Source organism: Neophocaena asiaeorientalis, unplaced genomic scaffold (assembly GCF_003031525.2).
Source record: "Neophocaena asiaeorientalis asiaeorientalis breed wild unplaced genomic scaffold, Neophocaena_asiaeorientalis_V1.1 scaffold770, whole genome shotgun sequence".
Classification (NCBI taxonomy): Eukaryota; Metazoa; Chordata; class Mammalia; order Artiodactyla; family Phocoenidae; genus Neophocaena; species Neophocaena asiaeorientalis.
Genome location: NW_020175738.1, coordinates 47129 through 69634, shown reverse-complemented (window position 1 = coordinate 69634; position 22506 = coordinate 47129). Strand labels below are relative to the sequence as shown.

At 38.1% G+C, this 22506-nt stretch overlaps 1 protein-coding gene across 1 annotated transcript in view; it reads right to left on the bottom strand.

Moving 5' to 3' along the window:
* The window catches only part of EDA2R (ectodysplasin A2 receptor), a 52163-nt gene extending 30195 nt beyond the window's left edge, over positions 1 to 21968 (bottom strand). The window contains exon 1 of the mRNA XM_024732221.1: positions 21882 to 21968. Coding sequence (XP_024587989.1) covers positions 21882 to 21968 — 87 coding nt within the window. The remainder of the gene's footprint in view (positions 1 to 21881) is intronic.
* Between the last annotated feature and the right edge of the window lie 538 nt (positions 21969 to 22506).

The following is a 22506-nucleotide window of genomic DNA, read 5'->3' as shown; positions in this document are numbered from 1 at the left end:
TAGTAAAAAAAAAAAAAAAAACTCAACAAACAAAAGTACTGAACTAGAAGTCTTCACAGGTGAATTCTACCAAACATTTAGAGTTAACACGTATCATCCTTAAACTATAAAAAAAACTGCAGAAGAAGGAAAGCTGCCAAACTCACCCTGATACAAAAACTTGACAAAGATATCACACAAAATAAGAAAATTACAGGCCAATGTCACATGCAAAAATCATCAACAAAATATTAGTAAGCTGAATCCAATAATAAATTCAAAGTATCATACTCTGTGATAAAGTGGGATTTATTTCAAGATGCAAGGATTGTTCAGTATCCACAAATCAATCACTGTGATACAACACTGTAACAAATTGAAGAATAAAAAGCATATGATCATCTCAATAGATGCAGAAGAACATTTTGACAAATTAAACATCCATTTATTAAAAAAAATTAACAAGATGGGTAGAGAGGGAACATACCTCAACACAATTAAGGTGATATATGATAAGCCCACAGCTAACATCATACTCAGTGGTGAAAACTGAAAACTTTTCCTCTAAGATCAGGAACAACACAAGGATGCTCACTCTCACTCCTTTTATTCAACATAGTATTGGAAGTCCTATACACAGCAATCAGAAAAGAAAAAGAAATAAAACTGGAAAGGAAGAAGTAAAACTGTCACTGTATACGAATGACATGATAACATATATATATATATAAAATCTTAAATATGCCACCAAAAAACTATTAGAGCTCACCAATAAATTCAGTAAAGTTGCAGGATACAAAATTACTATACAGAAGTATTTGTTGAAAGCTTTGATTTTTCTGTAAAGGCTTTGGCCTTTCTGTTAGTACTTGTTTGGCACTTTGGGCTGACTCTTTGCAATCAGGCTGTCCCTAATAGAACTGTGCTAGCTTTTGCTCTAATTCCTTTCAGAACCAGGCTGTTCCTATTGGAACTGTGTGGCTAAGCCTTTGGTCCAGTTCCTTTGGAACTGGGCTGTTTTTCCTATTAGAACTGTGCTGTTTAGGATTTTTTCCCCTTTGCTTTAGAGAAAAAAAATTTCTATGAAATGGGATCTCAGTAATATAATGCTTTGAGTATGCCCCTACTTCAGGGATCCTAGCCAGTTTAACGTCTAAAAACTGCAGTCCCTCCTCATGTGCATTTCTAACTAAATGGATCAACTTAATTGAGAACACCGATGGCCATTATGGGGGACTTTTGAACTCCCCAAACATACTTTTCTTAAAATGGAATTGAAAGCCATGGCTCTAAAATTGTCAAAAATGAATAGCACACCTATTTTAACTGGCATTTTGAAGCTTCCAAATGTGATCATAGGAGTCTAAAACTGCCTCACTGCAAAATAAAATTCTTAAAATAACTGAGGAAAACAAACTATTGAAGAACGACAAAATGGCTTCTAAGACCTCTCTTTCCCCTCCTCCATTTTCCATCCCTGGACGTGCAGCAGCCATCTTATGCTCAAATCCTACCTCTGGTGCCATCTTCCTCCTTCCCTTATGGACTGCCTCCATTTCCTCTATATCCTCAGATTCCTCTTTCTAATTCTCTCACTGTACTTCCCGTTTTTCTTAAACCTCTCCCTGCTCCTTCCTCCCCTGAACCTATTAGAACCTGCCCCTTTAAAGTTAAGTCTTCTGATCCAAACAAACCCCCAAGGTTTGCTGATGAATTTAACATAGTTATTCAAACTTACTAACCTGGTTTTTCAGATTTGTATCAGTTAGTCCACATGCTTGTTGGTGAGGGTCAAGCCAAACACTGGATAAACTTGCCAGATGGTAAAATCTTGAAAGGGATTTAGAAAAGTAAGCCCCTAACTTTTGGCAAGAGGCTAAAACATTTGCTGGAGAACTCCAGTGAGCAATTACAGTAGCTTTCCCTAAGCCTATTGACTAAAACAAAATTCAGGGTTGCAGACAAAAATCTAGTGAACCTGTTCACGACTATTACAATTTACTTAAGGCTATTTTCAAAGGAAATTCTGGGCTTATTTCAGGTGTTAAATATAATTGGGTAGGCTTTAACTGTGTGTTTACTAAGGACTGAAACAGGATCTTTCTCTTTTAGTTAAAAGGAGCAGGGTGGAATGGGAAACTATGTCTACCTTAGATTAGGTTAATCTGGAAAATCAGCTTGCTTGCACCCTAGATGTGTCACTAAATGAAAAACTGCTACAATTCTTAATTTTCAACTCTGACAAATGAAGGGCCCTAAACAAAACAAACAAACAAAAAAACCTCTTAGTTTCAGCTATTACTGCAAAGAGCCAGGACATTGGCAAAAAGATAATCACAAACTTAAGCACTTTAGGTGCCTTCAGCCCTCTAACCAGAATTCCCAGTGCCCTCCCATTTCTGAAAAATTGGGGCTCCAAGGATCGACAGGGGCTCCTCCCAATCCTTCCTCTTAATTGGCTCAGATAAACAACTCTCCACACTGGGAATGAATCTTTTACTGTCCTTATTGACACTGGAGTCACACTATCAGTGTTCAACCCCACTGCTATAAAGCAGCTCCTGCCTCAGAATACTAAAATAGTTCAAATAAGGAAGATTTCTAGTGAACCACAAAAGGTTCCTGTCTCTGAACCCATTCCATCTTGATTAGGCCCCTTGAGAGATAACCACTGTTTTCTCCTTAGTCCCTCCACCCCTATCCATTTATCAGGTGAGACTTCTTAAAAAAGTATCGTGCTGGAATTTTCTTTCTACCAGAAGGGGGAAATAATTCTAGAATTTGACAGTAGCAATGAAAATACCCAACCAGATAAATTAAATGACCCTTCAACATCTTTCATTTTCTCTGTCTCTGGTGGTACTTGAGCTGGTTCTGGAGACACTGATAATTTGTCATTATTGAGCCAATTCCAACCCTTCTTATGGGTAAAATATGCAACTGATATTGCCAAAATACACAGTGCACCTCCCAGCAAGACTCACATAGATCCCTCAAAACCTCTCCCCAGAATTAATTAATACCCTATAAGTAAAGAAGCACTTCAAGGTATAAAACCCATAAAAGAAGATTGCAAGGCTCAGGGCCTCATTATCCCTTGTACTAGTTTCTGTAATACTCATATTTTACCTTTGAGAAAACCCAAGGAGGTATGTCCAGGATCTCTGAGCAATAAACAACATTATCGCTCAATACACTGCTGTTCCTACCCCCATACATTACTAACATCCATTCTAACAGAAGGCAAATTTTTCACCATAATTGATCTATGCAGTACATTTTTCAGTATTCCAGTTGTTAAGGCTAGCCAATATGTTTCTGCCTTCACCTGGGAAGGATGACAATACATCTGGACAGTAATGCGTCAGGGTTTCCTTTTTTTTTCTTTATTTGGCCACACCATGTGGCTTGTGGAATCTTATGTCCTGGACCAGTGATTGAACCCATGCCCTCAGCAGCGAAAGCATGGAGTCCTAACCACTGGACAACCAGGGAATTCCCAGTAAGTCCCTCTTAATTTTCACAAATCCTGAAAGCTGATGTGGATGATACAAAGTTTTCTACAGGTTTGAAGTTGTTACAATATATAGATAATTTGCTTCTATGCTCTCCTGCTCAAACCTCTTCACACGAAGACAGCATCCATCTGTTAAAACTTTTGGCCTTAAAGGAACCATAAAGTCTCCAAAGAACAATTGCACTTTGCTCAAACTCAGGTTGGATGTTTAGGGCACCTGATCTCTGAACAAGGACTACATTTAGATCTATGTAGGCTTTATGGAAACCTGAGGTTCCCAAAACCTAAAACTAAGTGTCAATTATGAGGTTTTATTGGGTTAGCAGGCTACTGTCAAAGTTGAGTTCCAAATTTTTTTCTTAACACCCAGCATTTATATGCTTTACTAAAAAAGAGAAAACCTGAAAAGGGGCACAGATACCAGGAACAGGGAATGCCTCCCTGCGGTATACAAACTCAGAATGTGCAGAGAGGCTGTGTTTGGATTTGAAGAAGGAGCCTTCAAGATGGCAGAGGAGTAAGACATGGAGATCACCTTCCTCCCCACAAATACATAAAAATTACAACTACATGTGGAACAACACCCATATGACACCGAATGAATACTGGCAGAAGACCTCAGACTTCCCAAAATCTTTTCTTTTGCCATTTGTACTAGTGTTCTGACTGTCCATTATTTTTATTTGTTTATTTTTCTTTTTAGTATAGTTTCTAGCACTTGTTATCATTGGAGGATTTGTTTCTTTGGTGTGCTTGCTCTCTTCTTTCTTTCTCTTTCTTTTTTATTATTATTTTTAATTTTTAATAATTATTTTCTATTTTAATAACTTTTCTTTTCTTTCTTTCTTTCTTTCATTCTTTCTTTCTTACTTTCTTTTTCTCTCCCTTTTCTTCTGACCCGTGTGGCTGACAGGATCTTGGTGCTCTTGTAGGGGGTCAGGCTTGAGCCTCTGAGGAGGGAGAGGTGAGTTCAGGACACTGGTCCACCAGAGACCTCCTGGCCCCACGTAATATAAAATGGTGAAAGCTCTCCCAGAGATCTCCTTCTCAAGGCTAAGACCCAGCTCCACTCAATGACCAGCAAGCTACAGTGCAGGACACCCTATTCCAAACAACTAGCAAGACAGGAACACAAACCCACCCATTAAAAGAGAGGCTGCTTAAAATCATAAAAAGTTCACAAACACCCCAAAATACACCACAGGACGTGTTCCTGACCACCAGAAAGAAAAGATCCAGACTCATCCACCAGAACACAGGCACCACTCCCTTCCACCAGAAAGTCTACACAACCCACTGAACCAAGTTTAGCCACTGGGGACAGACACCAAAAACAATGGGAAGTAATGAACCTGCAGCCTGCAAAATGGAGACCCCAAACGCAGTAAGTTATGCAAAATGAGAAGATAGAGAAATTCACAGCAGATGAAGGAGCAAGGTAAAAACTCACCAGACTAAACAAATAAATAGGAAATATGCAGTCTACCTGAAAAAGAATTCAGAATAATGGTAGGAAAGATGATCCAAAATCTTGTAAATAGAATGGAGAAAATACAGAAACATTTAACAAGGACCGAGAAGAACTAAAGAGCAAACAAACAAAGATGAACAGCAAAATAAATGAAATTAAAAATTCTCTAGAAGGAATCAATAGCAGAATAACTGAGGTACAAGAACGAATAAGTGACTTGGAAGATAAAATAGTGGAAATAACTACTGCAGAGCAGAATAAAGAAAAAAAATGAAAAGAATTGAGGACGAGCTCAGAGACCTTTGTGACAACATTAAATATGCCAATATTCAAATTATAGGAGTCCCATAAAAAGAAGAGAAAAAGAAAAGGGACTGAGAAAATATTTGAGGAGATTATACTTGAAAAATTCCTCAATATAGGTAAGGAAATAGTCAGTCAAGTCCAGGAAGTGGAGAGAGTCCATACAGGATAAATCCAAGGAGAACCACAAAAAGACACATATTAATCAAACTATGAAAAATTAACTACAAAGAAAAAATATTAATAGCAGCAAAGGAAAAGCAACAATTAACATACAAGGGAATTCCCATAAGGTAAACAGTGAAACTTTCAGCAAAAACTATGAAAGCTAGAGAGGAGTGGTAGGACATATTTAAAGAGATGAAAGAGAACAACATACAGCCAAGATTTCTCAACACAGCAAGGATATCATTCAGATTTGAAGGAGAAATTTAAAAATGCAGAGACAAGCAAAAGCTAAGACAATTCAGCAACACCAAACGAGCTCTACAACAAATGCTAAAGGAACTTCTCTAGACAGGAAACATAAGACAAGAAAAAGAATTACAATAACAAACACAAAACAATTAAGAAAATGGTAATAGGAACATATATATCAATAACTACTGTAAATATAAATAGATTAAATGCTCCCACCAAAATACATAGACTGGCTGAATGGAAACAAAAACAAGACCTGTACATATGCTGTCTACAAGAGACCCACATTAGTCTTAGGGACACATAAAGACTGAAAGTGAGAGGATGGAAAAAGATATTCCATGAAAATGGAAATCAAAAGACAGCTGGAGTAGCAATTCTCATATCAGACAAAATAGACTTTAAAATAAAGACTATTACACGAGGTAAAGAAGGAAACTATATAATGATCAAGGGATCAGTCCAAGAAAAAGATATAACGATTGTAAATATTTATGCACCAAATATAGGACCACCTCAATACATAAGGCAAATGATAACAGCCATAAAAGGGGAAAATGACAGTAACACAATAATAGTAGGGGACATTAACACCCCACTTTCACCTATGGACAGATCATCCAAAAGGAGAATAAACAAGGAAACATAAGCCTTAAATGATACATTAAAAAAAATGGACTTAGTTGATATTTATAAGACTTTCCAATCAAAAACAGCAGATTATACTTTATTGTCAAGGGCTCATGGAACATTCTCCAGGACAGATTATAACCTGGGTCACAAAAGAAGCCTTGGTAATTTTAGGAAATTTGAAATCATATCAAGTATCTTTTCTGACCACAATGCTATGAGCTGAGATATCAATTACAGGAAAAAAATATGTAAAAAATACAAACACATGGAGGCTAAATGATACATTACTAAATAACCAAATGTTCACTGAATAAATCAAAGAGGAAATCAGAAAATACCTAGCAACAAATGACAATGAAAACACAACAATCCCAAACCCATGAGATGCAGCAAAAGTAGTTCTAAGAGGGAAGGTTATACAATACAATCCTACCTCAAGAAACAAGAAACGTCTCAAATAAACAACCTAACAATACACATAAAGGAATTAGAGAAAGAAGAACAAAAAAATACCCAAAGTTAGCAGAAGGAAATAAATCCTAAAGATCAGATCAGAAATAAATGAAAAAGAAATGGAGGAAAGGATAGCAAAGACCAATAAAACTAAAAGCTGGTTCTTTGAGAAGATAAACAAAACTGATAAACCATTAGCCAGACTCATTATGAATAAAAGTGAGAAGACTCAAATCAATAGAAGTAGAAATGAAAAAGGAGAGGTAACAACTGTCATTGCAGAAATACAAATGATCATGAGAGATTATTACTAGCAACTATATGCCAGTAAAATAGACGACCTGGAAAAAATGGACTAATTTTTAAAAAAGCACAAACTTCTGAGACTGAACCAGCAAGAAATAGAAAATATAAAAAGACCAATCACAAGCACTGAAATTGAAACTGCTTAAAAATATTCCAACAAACAAAAGCCCAGCACCAGTTGACTTGACAGGTGAATTCTATCAAACACTTAGAGAAGAGCTCACACCTATAATTCTCAAACTCTTCCAAAATATAGCAGAGTGAGGAACACTCCCAAACTCATTCTACGAGGCCACCATCACCCTAATACCAAAACCAGACAAAGATGACCCAAAAAAGAAACTACAGGCCAATATCACTGATGAACATAGAAGCAAAAATCCTCAACTAAATACTAGCAAACAGAGTCCAACAGCACATTAAAAGGATCATACACCATGATCAAGTGGGGTTTATCCCAGGAATGCAAGGATTCTGCAATATACCAAATCAATCAATGTGATAAACCATATTAACAAATTGAAAGAGAAAAACCACAAGATCATTTCAGTAGATGCAGAAAAATCCTTCCACAAAATTCAACACTCAATTTTTATAAAAACACTCCAAGAAGTAGGCAGAGAGGGAACTTAGCTCACCATAATAAAGGCCATATATGACAAACCCAAAGCCAACATCGATATCAATGGTGAAAAATTGAAACCATTTCCACTGAGAACAGGAACAAGACAAGGTTGTCCACTCTCACCACTATTATTCAACATAGTTTTGGAAGTTTTAGTCACAGAAATCAGAGAAGAAAAAGAGATAAAAGGAATCCAATTCCAAAAAGAAGAAAAACAAACTGTTTGCAGATGACATGACATTATACATAGAGAATCCGAAAGACGCTACCAGAAAACTACTAGAGGTAATCAGTGAATTTGGTAGAGTAGCAGGATAGAAAACTAATGCACATAAATCTCTTGCATTCATAAACACTAATGTGATGAAAAATCTGAAATAGAAATTAAGGAAACGCTCCCATTTACCATTGCAACAAAAAAGAATAAAACACGTAGGAATAAACCTACCCAAGGAGACAAAAGACCTGTATGCAGAAAACTATAAGACACTGATGAAAGAAATAAGATGATACAAGCAGATGGAGAGACATACCATGTTCTTTGATTGGAAGAATCAACATTGTGAAAATGACTATACTACCTAAAGCAATCTACAGATTCAATGCAATGCCTATCAAACTACCAATGCCATTTTTCACAGAACTAGAACAAAAAGTTCACCATTTGTATGGAAACAAAAAGATCCCGAATAGCCAAAGCAAAGTTGAGAAAGCAAAACGGAGCTGGAGAAATCAGGCACCTGGGCTTCAGGCTATAGTACAAAGCTATAGTAATGAAGACAGTTTAGTACTGGCAGAAAAACAAAAATGGAACAGGAAAGAAATCCCAGAGATAAACCCACACACATATGGTCACCTTATCTTTGATAGAGGAGGCAAGAATATACAATGGAGAAAAGACAGCCTCTTCAATAAGTGGTGCTGGGAAAACAGGACAGGTACATGTAAAAGTATGAAATTAGAACACTCCCTAACACCGTACACAAAAATAAACTCAAAATGGATTAAAGACCTAAATGTAAGGACACACACTATAAAACTCTTAGAGGAAAACATAGGCAGAACACGCTATGACATAAATCACAACAAGATACTTTTTGACCCACCTCCTAGAGAAATGGGAATAACAAAAATAGATAAACGGGACATAAAGAAACTTAAAAGTTTTGTGCAGCATAGGATACCATAAACAAGATGAAAAGACAACCCTCAGAATGGGAGCATTAGTGGAAAGGGTTTCAGTTTTTCACCATTGAGAAGAATGGTGGCTGTGGTTTTGTCATATATGGCCTTTATTTTGTTGAGGTAATTTCCCCCTCTGCCTACTTTCTGGAAGGTCTTTATCATACATAGGTGTTGAATTTTGTCAAAAGCTTTTTCTGCATCTATTGAGAGGATAATAGGGTTTTTCTCCTTCAATTTGTTAATATGGTTTATCACATTGACTGATTTGTGTATATTGAAGAATCCTAGCATTCCTGGGATAAACCCCACTTGATCATGGTGTATGATCCATTAATGTGCTGTTGGATTCTGTTTGCTAGTATTTAGTTGAGGATTTTTGCATCTATGTTCATCAGTGATATTGGCCTGTAGTTTTCTTTTTTTGTGGCATCATTGTCTGTTTTTGTTATCAGGGTGATGGTGATCTCACAGAATGAGTTTTGGAGTGTTCCTCCCTCTTCTATATTTTGGAAGAGTTTGAGAAGGATCGGTGTTAGCGCTTCTCTTAATATTTGATAGAATTCACCTGTGAAGCCATCTGATCCTGGGCTTTTGTTTGTTGGAAGATTTTTAGTCACAGTCTCAATTTCTGTGCTTGTGATTGGTCTTTTTATATTTTCTATTTCTTCCAGGTTCAGTCTTGGAAGGTTGTGCTTTTCTAAGCATTTGTCCATTTCTTCCCAGTTGCCCATTTTATTGGCATAGAGGTGCTTGTAGTAATCTCTCATGATCCTTTTTATTTCTGCAGTGTCAGTTGTTACTTCTCCTTTTTCTTTTATAATTCTATTTATTTGAGTCTTCTCCCTTTTTATCTTGATGAGTCTGGGTAAGGGTTTAACAATTTTGTTTATCTTCTCAAAGAACCAGCTTTTAGTTTTATTGATATTTGCTATCATTTCCTTCATTTCTTTATCATTTATTTCTGATCTGATATTTATGATTTCTTTCCTTCTGCTAACATGGGGGTTTCTTTGTTCTTCTTTCTCTAATTGTTTTAGGTGTAAAGTCAACTTGTTTATTTGAGATGTTTCTTGTTTCTTGAGGTAGGTTTTTAATGCTGTAAACTTCCCTCTTAGAACTGCTTTTGGTGCACCCCATAGGTTTTGGGTCTTCGTGTTTTCATTATCATTTGTTTGTAGTTATTTTTTTGATTTCCTCTTTGATTTCTTCAGTGACCTCTTGGTTATTAAGTAGTGTAATGTTTAGCCTCCACGTATTTGTATCTTTTACACCTTTTTTCCTGTTATTGGTATCTAGTCTCATAGAGTTGTGGTTCAGAAAAGATACTTGATACGATTTCGATTTTCTTAAATTTACCAAGGCTTGATTTGTGATCCATGATATGCTCTATCCTGGAGAATGTTCCATGAGCACTTAAGAAGAAAGTGTAATCTCCTGTTTTTCGATGAAATGTCCTATAATCATCAATTAAGTCCATATTGTTTAATATATCATTTAAAGCTTGTGTTTCCTTATTTATTTTCATTTAGGATGAGCTGTCTATTGGTGAAAGTGGGGACTTAAAGTCCCCTACTATCATTGTGTTACATTTGATTTCCCCTTTTATGGCTGTTAGCATTTGCCTTATGTATTGAAGTGCTCCTGTGTTGGGTGCATAAATATTTACAATTGTTATGTCTTCTTCTTGGATTGATTATTATGTAGTGTCTTTCTTTGTCTCTTGTAATAGTCTTTATTTTAAAGTCTATTTTGTCTGATATGAGAATTGCTCCTCCACCTGTCTTTTGATTTCCATTTTCATGGAATATCTTTTTCCATCCTCTCACTTTCAGTCTGTATGTGTCCCTAGGACAAAAGTGGGTCTCTTGTAGATAGCATAGGTACAGGTCTTGTTTTTGTATCCATTCAGCCAGTCTAGGTCTTTTGGTTGGAGCATTTAATCCATTTACATTTAAGGTAATTATCAATATATATTCCTATTACCATTTTCTTTTTTTTAAACATCTTTATTGAAACTTTACAATGGTGTGTTAATTTCTGCTTTATAACAAAGTGAATCAGTTATACATATACATATGCTATTACAATTTTCTTAATTATTTTAGGTTTGTTATTGTAAATCTTTTCCTTTACTTGTGTTTTCTGCCTAGAGAATTTCCTTTAGCATTTGATGTAAGGCTGGATTGGTGATGTTGAATTCCCTTAGCTTTGGCTTGTCTGTAAAGCTTTTAATTTCTCCTTCAAATCTGTGTGAGATCCTTGCTGATTAGAGTAACCTTGGTTGTAGGCATTTCCCTTACATCACTTTAAATATGTCCTGCCACTCCCTTCCGGCTTGCAGAGTTTCTGGTGAAAGATCAGCTGTTAACCTTATTGGGATTCCCTTGTAAGTTAATTTTTGCTTTTTCCTTGCTGCTTTAAATAATTTTTCTTTATATTTAATTTTTGATAGTTTGATTAATATGTGTCTTGGCATGTTTCTCCTTGGATTTATCCTGTATGGGACTCTCTGCATTTCCTGGACTTGACTATTTCCTTTCCCATATTAGGGAAGGTTTCAACTATAATCTTTTCAAATATTTTCTCAGTCCTGTTTTTCTCCTCTTCTTCTTCTGGGACCCCTATAATTCAAATGTTTTTGTGTTTAATCTTGTCCCAGCAGTCTCTGAGACTTTCCTCAATTATTTTCATTGTTTTTCCTTTATTCTGCTCTGCAGTAGTTATTTCCACTATTTTATCTTCCAGGTCACTTATCTGTTCTTCTGCCTCAGTTATTCTTCTATTGATTCCTTCTGGAGAATTTCTTTTTATTCATGGTACGCGGGCCGCTGACTGCTGTGGCCTCTCTCGCTGTGGAGCACAGGCTCCAGACATGCAGGCCCAGTGGCCATGGCCCACTGACTCAGCTGCTCCACGGCATGTGGGATCCTTCCAGACTGGGGCACGAACTTGCGTCCTCTGCATCGGCAGGCAGACTCCCAACCACTGCGCCACCAGGGAAGCCCAGGAGAATTTTTAATTTCATTTATTGTGTCATTCTTTATTGTTTGTTTGCTCTTTTGTTCTTCTAGGTCCTTGTTAAATGTTTCTTGTATTTTCTCCATCTATTTCCAAGATTTTGGATCATCTTTACTATCATTACTCTGAATTCTGTTTCAGGTAGCCTGCCTATTTCCTATTCATTTGTTCAGGTGGGTTTTTACCTTGCTCCTTCATCTACTGCATATTTATCTTCTCCTTTTATTTAACTTACTGTGTTTGGGGTCTCCTTTTCATAGGCTGCATGTTTGTAGTACCCCTTGGTCTTGGTTTCTGTCCCCAGTGGCTAATGTTGGTTCAGTGTGTTGTGTAGCCTTCCTGGTGGAGGGGACAGGTGCCTGTGTTCTGGTGGATGAGGCTGGATCTTTTCTTTCTGGTGGGCATGACCACGTCTGGTGGCGTGTTTTGGGGTGTCTGTGCACTGTGATTTTAGGCATCCTCTCTGCTATTGGGTGGTGTTGTATTCTTGTCTTGCTAGTTGTTTGGCGTAGGGTTTCCATCACTGTAGTTTGCTGGTCATTGACTGGAACTGGGTTTTATCATTGAGATGGAGATCTCTGGGAAAGCTTTCACCGTTTGATATTACATGGGGCCAAGAGGTCGCTTGTGGACCAGTATCCTGAACTCAGCTCTCCAACCTCTGAAGCTCAGCCCTGACAACCATTTGGACCACCAAGACCCTGTCAGCCACATGGCTCAGAAGAAAATGGAGAAGAAAAAAGAAAGAAGGAAAGAAAGAAAAGAAAAGAAATAAAATTATTAAAATTTAAAAATTATTAAAAATAAAAAATAAAAAACTAATTAAAAAGAAACAGAGCAACCCAACCAAAAAGCAAATCCACCAGTGACAACAAGCGCAAAAGATTATACGAACAAAAATACCAAACAAAAGGAAAGAGAGAACCCTAGGAGAAATGGCAAAAGTAAAGCTGTACAGACAAAATCATACAAAGAAGCATGCACATTCACACTCACTGAAAGAGAAAAAGAAAAATAATATATGTTTATATATATAAAGGTAGAGAGCAAAGAAATCAATAAACAAATCTACAAGTAAAAATAAGCTCTAAGTATTAAACTAAGATAAACATAAAACCAGAAACAAATTAGATGCAGAATGCAAACCCCCAGTCTACATTCGCTCCCAAAGTCTACCCCTTGAATTTTGGGTTGCTTCATTGTCTATTCAGGTATTCCAGAGATACTGGGTACATGAAGTTGATTGTGGAGATTTATTCTGGTGTTCCTGAAGCTGCTAGGAGTAATTTCCCTTTCTCTTCTTTGTTTGCACATATCCTGGGTTTCAGCTTTGGATTTCTCCCCACCTCTGTGTGAAGGTCACCTGAGGGTGTCTGTTCTCCCCCGAAACAGGAAGGGGTTAAAGTAGCAGCTGATTAGGGGGCTCTGGCTCACTTGGGCAGGGTGGAGGGAGGGGTATGGAATGCGGTATGAGCCTGGGGCAGAAGAGGCCAGTATGATGTTGCAACAGCCTGAGGCACGCCATGTGTTCTCCCGGGGAAGTTGTCCCTGGATCATGGGAGCCTGGCATGTCGGGCTGCACAGGCTCCCGGGAATGGAGTTGTGGATAGTGACCTGTGCTTGCACACAGGCTAATTGGTGGCTGCAACAGCAGCCTTAGCATTTCATGCCCTTCTCTGATGTTTGCGCTGATAGCCGCGACTCACGCCTGTCTCCGGAGCTCTTTTAGGATGTGCTCTGAATCCTCTCTCCTTGCACACCCAAAAGCAATGGTCTCTTGCCTCTTAGGCAGTTCCAGACTTTTTCCTGAACTCCCTCCCAGCTAGCTGTGGTGCACTAGCCCCCTTCAGGCTGTGTTCATGCAGCCAACCCCAGTCCTCTCCCTGGGGTCTGAACTCCGAACACTGTGCCTCACCTCCCAGCCCCCACCAGCCCTGCTGGGTGTGCAGACAAGCCTTGCAGGCTGGTGAGTGTTGGTCAGTTCCAATCTTCTGTGCGGGAATCTCTCTGCTTTGCCCTGTGCACCCCTGTTGCTGTGTTCTCCTGTGTGCCTCAAGGTTCACCCCCCTCCACCCCTTGTCTCCACCAGTGAAGGGGCCTCCTTGTGTGTGGAAACTTTTCCTCCTTTAAAACTCCGTCCCAGAAGTGCAGGTCCCATCCCTATTCTTTTGTCTCTGTTTTTCCTTTTTTCTTTTGCCCTACCCAGGCACCTGGGGAGTTTCTTGCCTTTTGGGAAGTCTGAGGACTTCTGTCAGCGTCCAGTAGGTGTTCTGTAGGAGTTTTTCCACATGTAGATGTAGTTTTGATGTATTTGTTGGGAGGAAGGTGATCTCCACTTCTTACTTCTCCGCCATCTTGAAGGTCCCCCTCAACACCCATTTATATAAAAACTCTCCAGAAAGTTGACAAAGAGGGAAACTCATTCAACATAATAAAGGCCATATACAAAAAAACCCACAGCAAACACCATTTTTCAGTGGTGAAAAACTGTAACATTTCCTCCAGGATCAGGAACAAGACAGAGATGTCCACTTATGCCACTATTATTCAACATAGTTTGAGAAGTCCTAACCATGGCAATCAGAGAAGAAGTAAAAGGAATCCAAATTAGAAAAGAAGAATTAAAACTGTCCCTGTTTGCTGATGACATGATACTATGCATTGAACCTCATAAATATTCTACAGGAAAACTACTAGAGCTCATCAATGAATTTGGTAAAGTTGCAGGATACAAAATTAATACACAGGGCTTCCCTGGTGGCGCAGTGGTTGAGAGTCCGCCTGCCGATGCAGGGGACACAGGTTCGTGTCCCGGTCCAGGAAGATCCCACATGCATGGCCGCTGAGCCTGCGTGTCTGGAGCCTGTGCTCCGCAAGGGGAGAGGCCACAACAGTGAGAGGCCTGCGTACCATAAAAAAAAAAAAAAATTAATACACAGAAATCTCTTGCTTTCCTATACACTAACAACAAAAGATCAGAAAGAGGAATAAGGGAAACAATCTCATTTACAGTCACAACAAAGATAATAAAGTAACTAGGAATAAACCTACCTAAGGAGGCAAAAGACCTGTACTCAGAAATCTATAAGATACTGATGAAAGTAATCCAAGACAGCACAAACAGATGGAGAGATATACCACGTTCCTGAATTGGAAGAATCAATACTGTGAATATAACTATACTACACAAAGCAATCTACACATTCAGCACAATTCCTATCAAATAACCAATGGCATTTTTTACTGAATTAGCTCAAAAATTTTACAATTTGTATGGAAACACAAAAGACACCAAAGAGCCAAATCAATCTTGAGAAGGATAAACGAAGTTGGAGGAAACAGGTTCCCTGACTTCAGACTGTGCTATAAAGCTATGGTCATCAAGACAGTATGGTTCTGGCACAAAAACAAAACTATAGATGAGTGGAGCAGGATAGACAGCCCAGAGTTTAACCCACACACCTATGGTCACCTAATAGATGACAAAGCAGCAAGAATATTCAATGGAGAGAAGAGAGTCTCTTCAAAGAGTGGTGCTGAGAAAACTGAATAGCTACATGTAAAAGAATAAAATTAGAACACTCCCTAACACCATACACAAAAATAAACTCAAAATGGATTAAAGACCTGAATGTAAGGCCTGACCCTGTAAAACTCTTAGAGGAAAACATAGGCAGAACACTGCTTGTTGTAAATCACAGCAGGATCTTTTTCGACGTACCACACAAGGTAATGAAAATAAGGACAAAAACAAATGGGACCTAATTAAACTTAAAAGTTTTTGCACCCCAAAGGTAACCATAAACAAAATGAAAAGACAACCCTCAGAATGGGACAAAAAATATTGGGTTGGCCAAAATGTCAGTTTGGGGATTTCCATAAGATGGTACAGAAAAACACGAATGAACTTCTTGGCCAACCAAATATTTGCAAATGAAAGAATTGACAATGGATTAATTGCCAAAGTATACAAACAGGTCATGCAGCTCAATATCATAAAAACAAAGAACCCAATCCAAAAATGGGCAGAATGCCTAAAATGACATTTTTCCCAAGGAAACATACAGATGGCCAACAAACACATGAGAAGCTGCTCAACATCAGTAATTATTAGAGAAATGCGAATCAAAACTTCAATGAAGTATCACCTCACACTGGTCAGAATGTACATCATCAGAAAATCTATAAACAATAAATACTGAAGAGGATGTAAAGAAAAGGGAACACTCCTACACTGTTGTTAGGAATTTAAATTGGTACAGTAACTATAGAGAACAGTATAGAGGTTCCTTAAAAACTAAAAACAGAACTACCATATGACCCAGCAATCCCACTACTGGGCATATAACCTGAGAAAGCCATAATTCAAAAAGAGCAATGTACCACAGTGTTTACTGCAGCACTATTTACAATAGTCAGGACATGGAAGCAACCTAAACATTCATCAACAGAGGAATGGATAAAGAAGATGTGGTACATATGTACAATGGAATATTACTCAGCCATAAAAAGGAACGAAATTGGGTCATTTGTAGAGACGTGTATGCTTCTAAAGACTGTCATACAGAGTGAAATAAGTCAGAAAGAGAAAAACAAATATAGTATATTAGAGCATATATGTAGAACCTAGAAAATGGTACAGATGAACCGGTTTGCAGAGCAGAAATTGAGACATAGAAGTAGAGAACAAACGTATGGACACAAAGAGGGGAAAGCAGCGGGGGGTGGGGGTTGTGGTGTGATGAATTGAGAGATTGGGATTGACATGTATGCACTGATGTGTATAAAATGGATGACTAATAAGAAATAAAGAAATAAACATTTAAAAAAAGGAAAGAAAAAGGGCTTCTCTGGTGGTGCAGTGGTTGAGAGTCTGCCTGCCGATGCAGGGGACATGGGTTTGTGCCCCAGTCTGGGAAGATCCCACATGCCACGGAGCGGCTAGGCCCATGAGCCATGACCATGACCCCATACCAAAAAAAAAAAAAAAAAAAAAAATCATAAAATTACCTGATAGTCAAAGCAATGATATTTGAAAGTGAGGAAAGTATAGGAACCTAAGTAGAAGTAATGTTTCCATACTTTACTAAAAATAGTAAAAAATGGTAAAATGTTGATAACAGTGGAGAGTGTTAAGTCACATGTGTATATTGTAATACAGTAAGTCCCCTACATACAAAGGAGTTCCATTCTTAGAGCGTGTTCATTAAGTCCAATTTGTTCGTAAGTCCAACAAAGTTAGCCTAGGTACCCAACAAATACAATTGACTACATAGTACTGTGCTGTAATAGGTTTATAATACTTTTCACACAAATAATACATAACAAACAAACACATAAGTAAAGAAAACATTTGAATCTTACAGTATAGTACCTTGAAAAGTATAGTAGTACAGTACAACAGCTGGCATACAGGGGCTGGCATTGAGTGAACAGGCAAGAAGAGTTACTGACTGGAGGAGGGAGAGGAGGTGGGAGATGGTAGAGCTGAAGGATCATCAGCAATAGGAGACGGAAGGCAAGCTTCAAGTTCACTCACGCCTGATGTTGATGGAATGCATTTTCACATCTTTGAAAGTTCGCAACTTGAACTTTGTAGGGGACTTACTGTACCCAGAATGATTTCAAGGAAACTGTACCAAAACCCTACAAACAAATCAAGATGGAATCCTAAAAAAAAATGTTCAAGTAACCCACAGGGGGGCAAGAAAAGACAAACGGAAGAATAAGAAACAAAAAAATAAAATGATAAAATGGTCTAACATATCAAAAATTACCTTAAATATAAATGGTTTAAGTACACCAATTAAGAGCAGAGATTGGCATAGTGGATAAACACTATCAAATTGTCCTCAACAAGAATTCCTTGAATAAATAGATATTTCATTTCTTAAGAAATTAAAAAGGAAGAAATTATCATGAAAAATTTATATTGAAATTTTTCTTTCCTAATGAGGAAGCAAAGAAAATTTGTTCAAATGATCAATTCCCCCCAAACTCTTTTGCTACTAACCAGTTTTATAACCAGAAAAACATTGATCTTCTTAATTAATTTTACCAAGCTAGCACAGTTCTTAAATAAGTTTTGATGCTGATAGCGCTGAGTACTTATTTATTATAAATAAAATATTAACTTATAAAACATAACAGGGCATTTAATCCAAAATCAGAATAAAATTATCCTTGGGATGCAAGATACTTTAATTTTGGAATTTATTAATATATGTCATCAAATTAATATATCAAAGGGACATACATAAAATAGTCAAGAGATAATGAATGATAAAATGAAATAAAATTCAAGACCATTTCTGATTTTTAAAATTATTACACATTATATAAATGATTTTTAAAATACCCCATATTCTTCTGTTTTTCTACTCAGGTGCCTTACATGAGTGAAGAATGAACAATAAACAATGAATAGAACAGAAAAAACAAGCAAACAGAAACGGTTCACAAAACTGCAAATAAACACCAAAAGGTGATAAAAAAAAAAATGAACGTGAAGTCCTCATATGTTAGTAATTTAATGTTACAAAGGAAGACAAAATTAATAGATGATAGAAACACACATTATTTATGTGTGGTTAGGCTTCTGGGATATAAGAATTCCATGAAATGTTGAAAATAAATGTAATTATAGTAGAAATTAGTCAAAAATATCACAAGTGTTATCTGCTAATATATTACAGGAATCTTAAAACTGTATGCATTATTTAGCTTGACAATTATACTTCTAAAAATGTGTCCTGAGGAAAGAGTGCTGATTATCTCTAAAGTTTTATTTACAGTGATGTTTATGGTTCACATGAGTGAACTTTAAAACTAAATAAAAGAAATTATAAAAACAAGCCTGTGTCAGATGCTGTTAATTCCTTATCCAAAAGTCATTGCCCATTTTCTTCCTTACTAACAGAACACTGATTTCATTCTGGGTGGCAAAGTGACCAGCCTCAAGAACTGACTCTCCCTTCCTTCCTTCCTCCCTCCCTCCCTCCCTCCCTCCCTTCCTTTCTGGCTGCATTGGGTCTTTGTTGCTGTGCGAGGGCTTTCTCTATTTGCCTCGAGGCGGGGCTCCTCTTCATTGTGGTGTGTGGGCTTCTCATTGCGGTGGCTTCTGTTGTTGCAGAGCATGAGCTCTAGGCACACGGGCTTCAGTAGTTGTGGCTTCTAGAGCACAGGCTCAGGAGTTGGGGCACACAGGCTTGGTTGCTCTGTGACATGTGGGATCTTCCTGGACCAGGGCTCGAACCCATGTCCTCTGCATTGGCAGGCGGATTCTTAACCACTGCGCCACCAGGGAAGTCCAAGAAGTGATTCTTGATTGGTCTTAGTCCATTATGGAAATCCCATTTTTGTTTGCCAGGTACTCATGTCCTAGCACTCCCAGCAGTTTTGAGATACTTATAATGCCCAACTCTGGCCCATAACATACAAAGGGAAATCTGTTGTGGAGCTTCTAGGAAAATACTTCTTCACTAACAATGTCACACTACTTTGTCTCTGCCCCTTCTTCCTGACTTTGACTCTGATGTGAAGATGTAATGCTTTGAGTTATGGTAACCAAGAGGCCACAAGCATGAGGAAAAAATAGCAAGGTGCCCAGGATGTAGGATAAAAAGAACCTGGGTCCTTGACAATATTGTTGATCTGCCCACCCAACCACAAGGATCCCTGCTTCCAAATTTCATTACATAAATAAATTTGTTTATGGTTCAAGTCACTGGTAAGTTTTACGTTACTTTTAACTTAGTACATCTTAATTTAATCAAAGATTAATTTGCCCACTGCAAAGCTGGGACTCAAACCCATGTGTATTCAATTTTTACTGAACCACTGTGACTTTGAGCAAGTCACATACACTCTCTGAGTCTCAGTTTCAACATCTAAAATGGGGCTCATAATACCTTCTTGGTGAGACTTGAGAGCCAAATGAGATAATGCACATGAAAGCTCTTTGCAAAGTACAGACTGCTATACAACCACAATCTCTCACAAGTATGTTTTTACATAAAGCAGTTGCAGGAACACAATACTGCAGTTCATTCATTTTTTCTGAGCTTTCTAGTGGTGCTGAAATAAATGACAACCAAAGAGGTGCTTAGACAAATGCACATTTCATCATGGGCCACTTTTTGAGAACTTGGTAACAGCAGTTTAACAGAAAGACCTATTTTTCTCCCTTGGAGAAGTTCAGGTTTGTAAATATGGATGGTTTTAAAGGTAATGGCCATGTACATGACAGGAACATTTCTCAGAGCTTGTTCTTATAGGAGTGCCGAGCCTTTTGATCATGAAGATGAATGTGATATTTAAAATAGATTTTGTCAAGCTAAGTAGCTTATTCCATCTGGTCCATCCTAATGTCTAGCATGACCTAACTTCTGAAGACTTTTCCTTGGTCTTGGGATCCCTTATTAATCATGTGGGCACCCCACTGTGGTATAGAATGCTATGTGTAAAGAGTTAAAATTAGAGTTAGTGCTTGTCTGTTAATATCCCTGGGCCTTAGTCTCTTCATTTGTGAAATAGGGAGGTAGGAAGGAGGCTGGCTAAATAATTGATACATTTTGTTTCAGTCAGAGTATCATGTCACTCTCCTAACTAAAACCATCCAAAGGTTCCTGGTGTGCTTTTTAAAAAATTAAAATTTCTCATCATAAACTTAAAGATTCCCATGGTTTGGCCGATACTTCCCTCTGTGACCTCATTAGGTACTAGTCTACCTCTCACTCACCAATCATCAGCTGCACTTACCTTCTTCCTCTTTCTTGAACATGCTTAGTCATTCTCACCTTGGAACTGTGCACTAGCTGTATTCTCTCCCCAGAAGACACCTCCTTAGAGAGGCCTTCCCTTGTTACCTGATCTAAGCAGCCACCCAGTCACTCTGTATCAGGTCACTGTAAATAATTCTTGTCATACTTCCATATCTATGTATGCATCTTGTTCATTGTTTGCTCCACTAATTAAAAGGTAAGGTTCATGAAGGCAAAGAATTTTGTCTGTTTTACCATACCCACAGTGGCTACAATCATGCCTGCCACTTTGTAGGTGTTCAATAAGTAATTGCTGAATTAATGAACAACTGCATAAAATATGTGAGTGTGAAAAAAAAATCTGCCGACTGTCTGTTCCCAGGCTTTGTGTTCCCAGCTGCAGCCTAAATTTAATACCACGCCCAGGTTTTGGGACCAATAGGGACCTGAAGCAGGAACAATTAAGCAGCTCCAGCTCTGTAAGCCAGGGCTGTGTATAAAATCCCTGCTTTGTGGGTGGTTTTGTTCTGACCCTTACCACTAATTGGGATTCTAGACCCTCCCTAGTTCCCCATCAATGAAGCCTCTCTTGCAGTTTTCTCAGTGGCCCAGTCCCTCTAGACAGAGGCCACATTTCAAACTACTCAGTTCTTCTCTCTTTCCAGTTCCCAAGACCTGATATCTGGCTCCTGAACCACAAATGAGTGGGCCCTTCTTTAGTTGACATATGTCCCTAATACCAAACAGCCTTCCTAGGCCTTTGCATTACACATTTACTCTTGAAATACCCCACTATCTCATGGAATCCTCCTCTGCCCCTGATGTTGCCAGGTTGACTACTTAATGGAGTTGTGACTGCTATTGCCACAATCTTTGATTTTTGGTTTTTTTGATGTGGACCATTTTTTTAAAAAGTCTACTGAATTTGTTACAATATTGCTTCTGATTTATGTTTTGGTTTTTTTGGCCCTGAGGCATGTGGGATCTTAGCTCCCTGACCAGGGATGGAATCCGCACCCCCTGCATTGGAAGGTGAAGTCTTAACCACTGGACCACCAGAGAAGTCCCCTGTCATAATCTTTGGTTTGTTTTATCTACTAAACTGATTAGACACAGATGGGGATGATGCTGCTAATCTTGGACTCTCTTGGTTGCCAGTCTGGTTCTTAAGATGTGACAGAAATAAGTATCCTGACCAGGGGGACTTACCTTGGAGAGCTCTTGTCCAGGCCCACAGAGTTGGCAAGCGACACACCGTCCCCATTGGTCCCAGTACTCATTTTCTTGGCAATCCATGGTGGGAATGCTATGGGTACACAACACAACAATTAGGGAACTAATGGAAAGGGATTTCAAAGTAAGTAGTGGCTTCCATGTCAATTGGTTTATGGGCCTCTTAATCTAGTCTCTGGTCCTGGGTTATAAGGGTTGAGAAAGCCAACCCAAAACAGCTAATGCATATATAGCACTGACCATGTGCCAAGAACTCTTAAATGGTTTACAAGTAATAATTCAACCTTTAAAACAACCATATAAATAATTATTATTGGCCTAATTTTGCATATGAGGAAAATGAAGCACAGAGACCAAGGGATTCACCAAAGTTCACACAGTTAGTGGCTATAACACTTGCTGAACTGGAAAGAGAATAAGACAAGGAGCTGGCTTCTGCCTAGGGAGTAGAGAATAACCACAATCTCTCACATGTTACCAGCTATTAACAGTTTAGAAAGCACTTTAATACCCATTATATTTGATCCATACAACATCCATGTGAGGTAAGAATATAGAGATTATCATCCTTCCTTTGTGGATGAGAAAGCTGAAACATGGT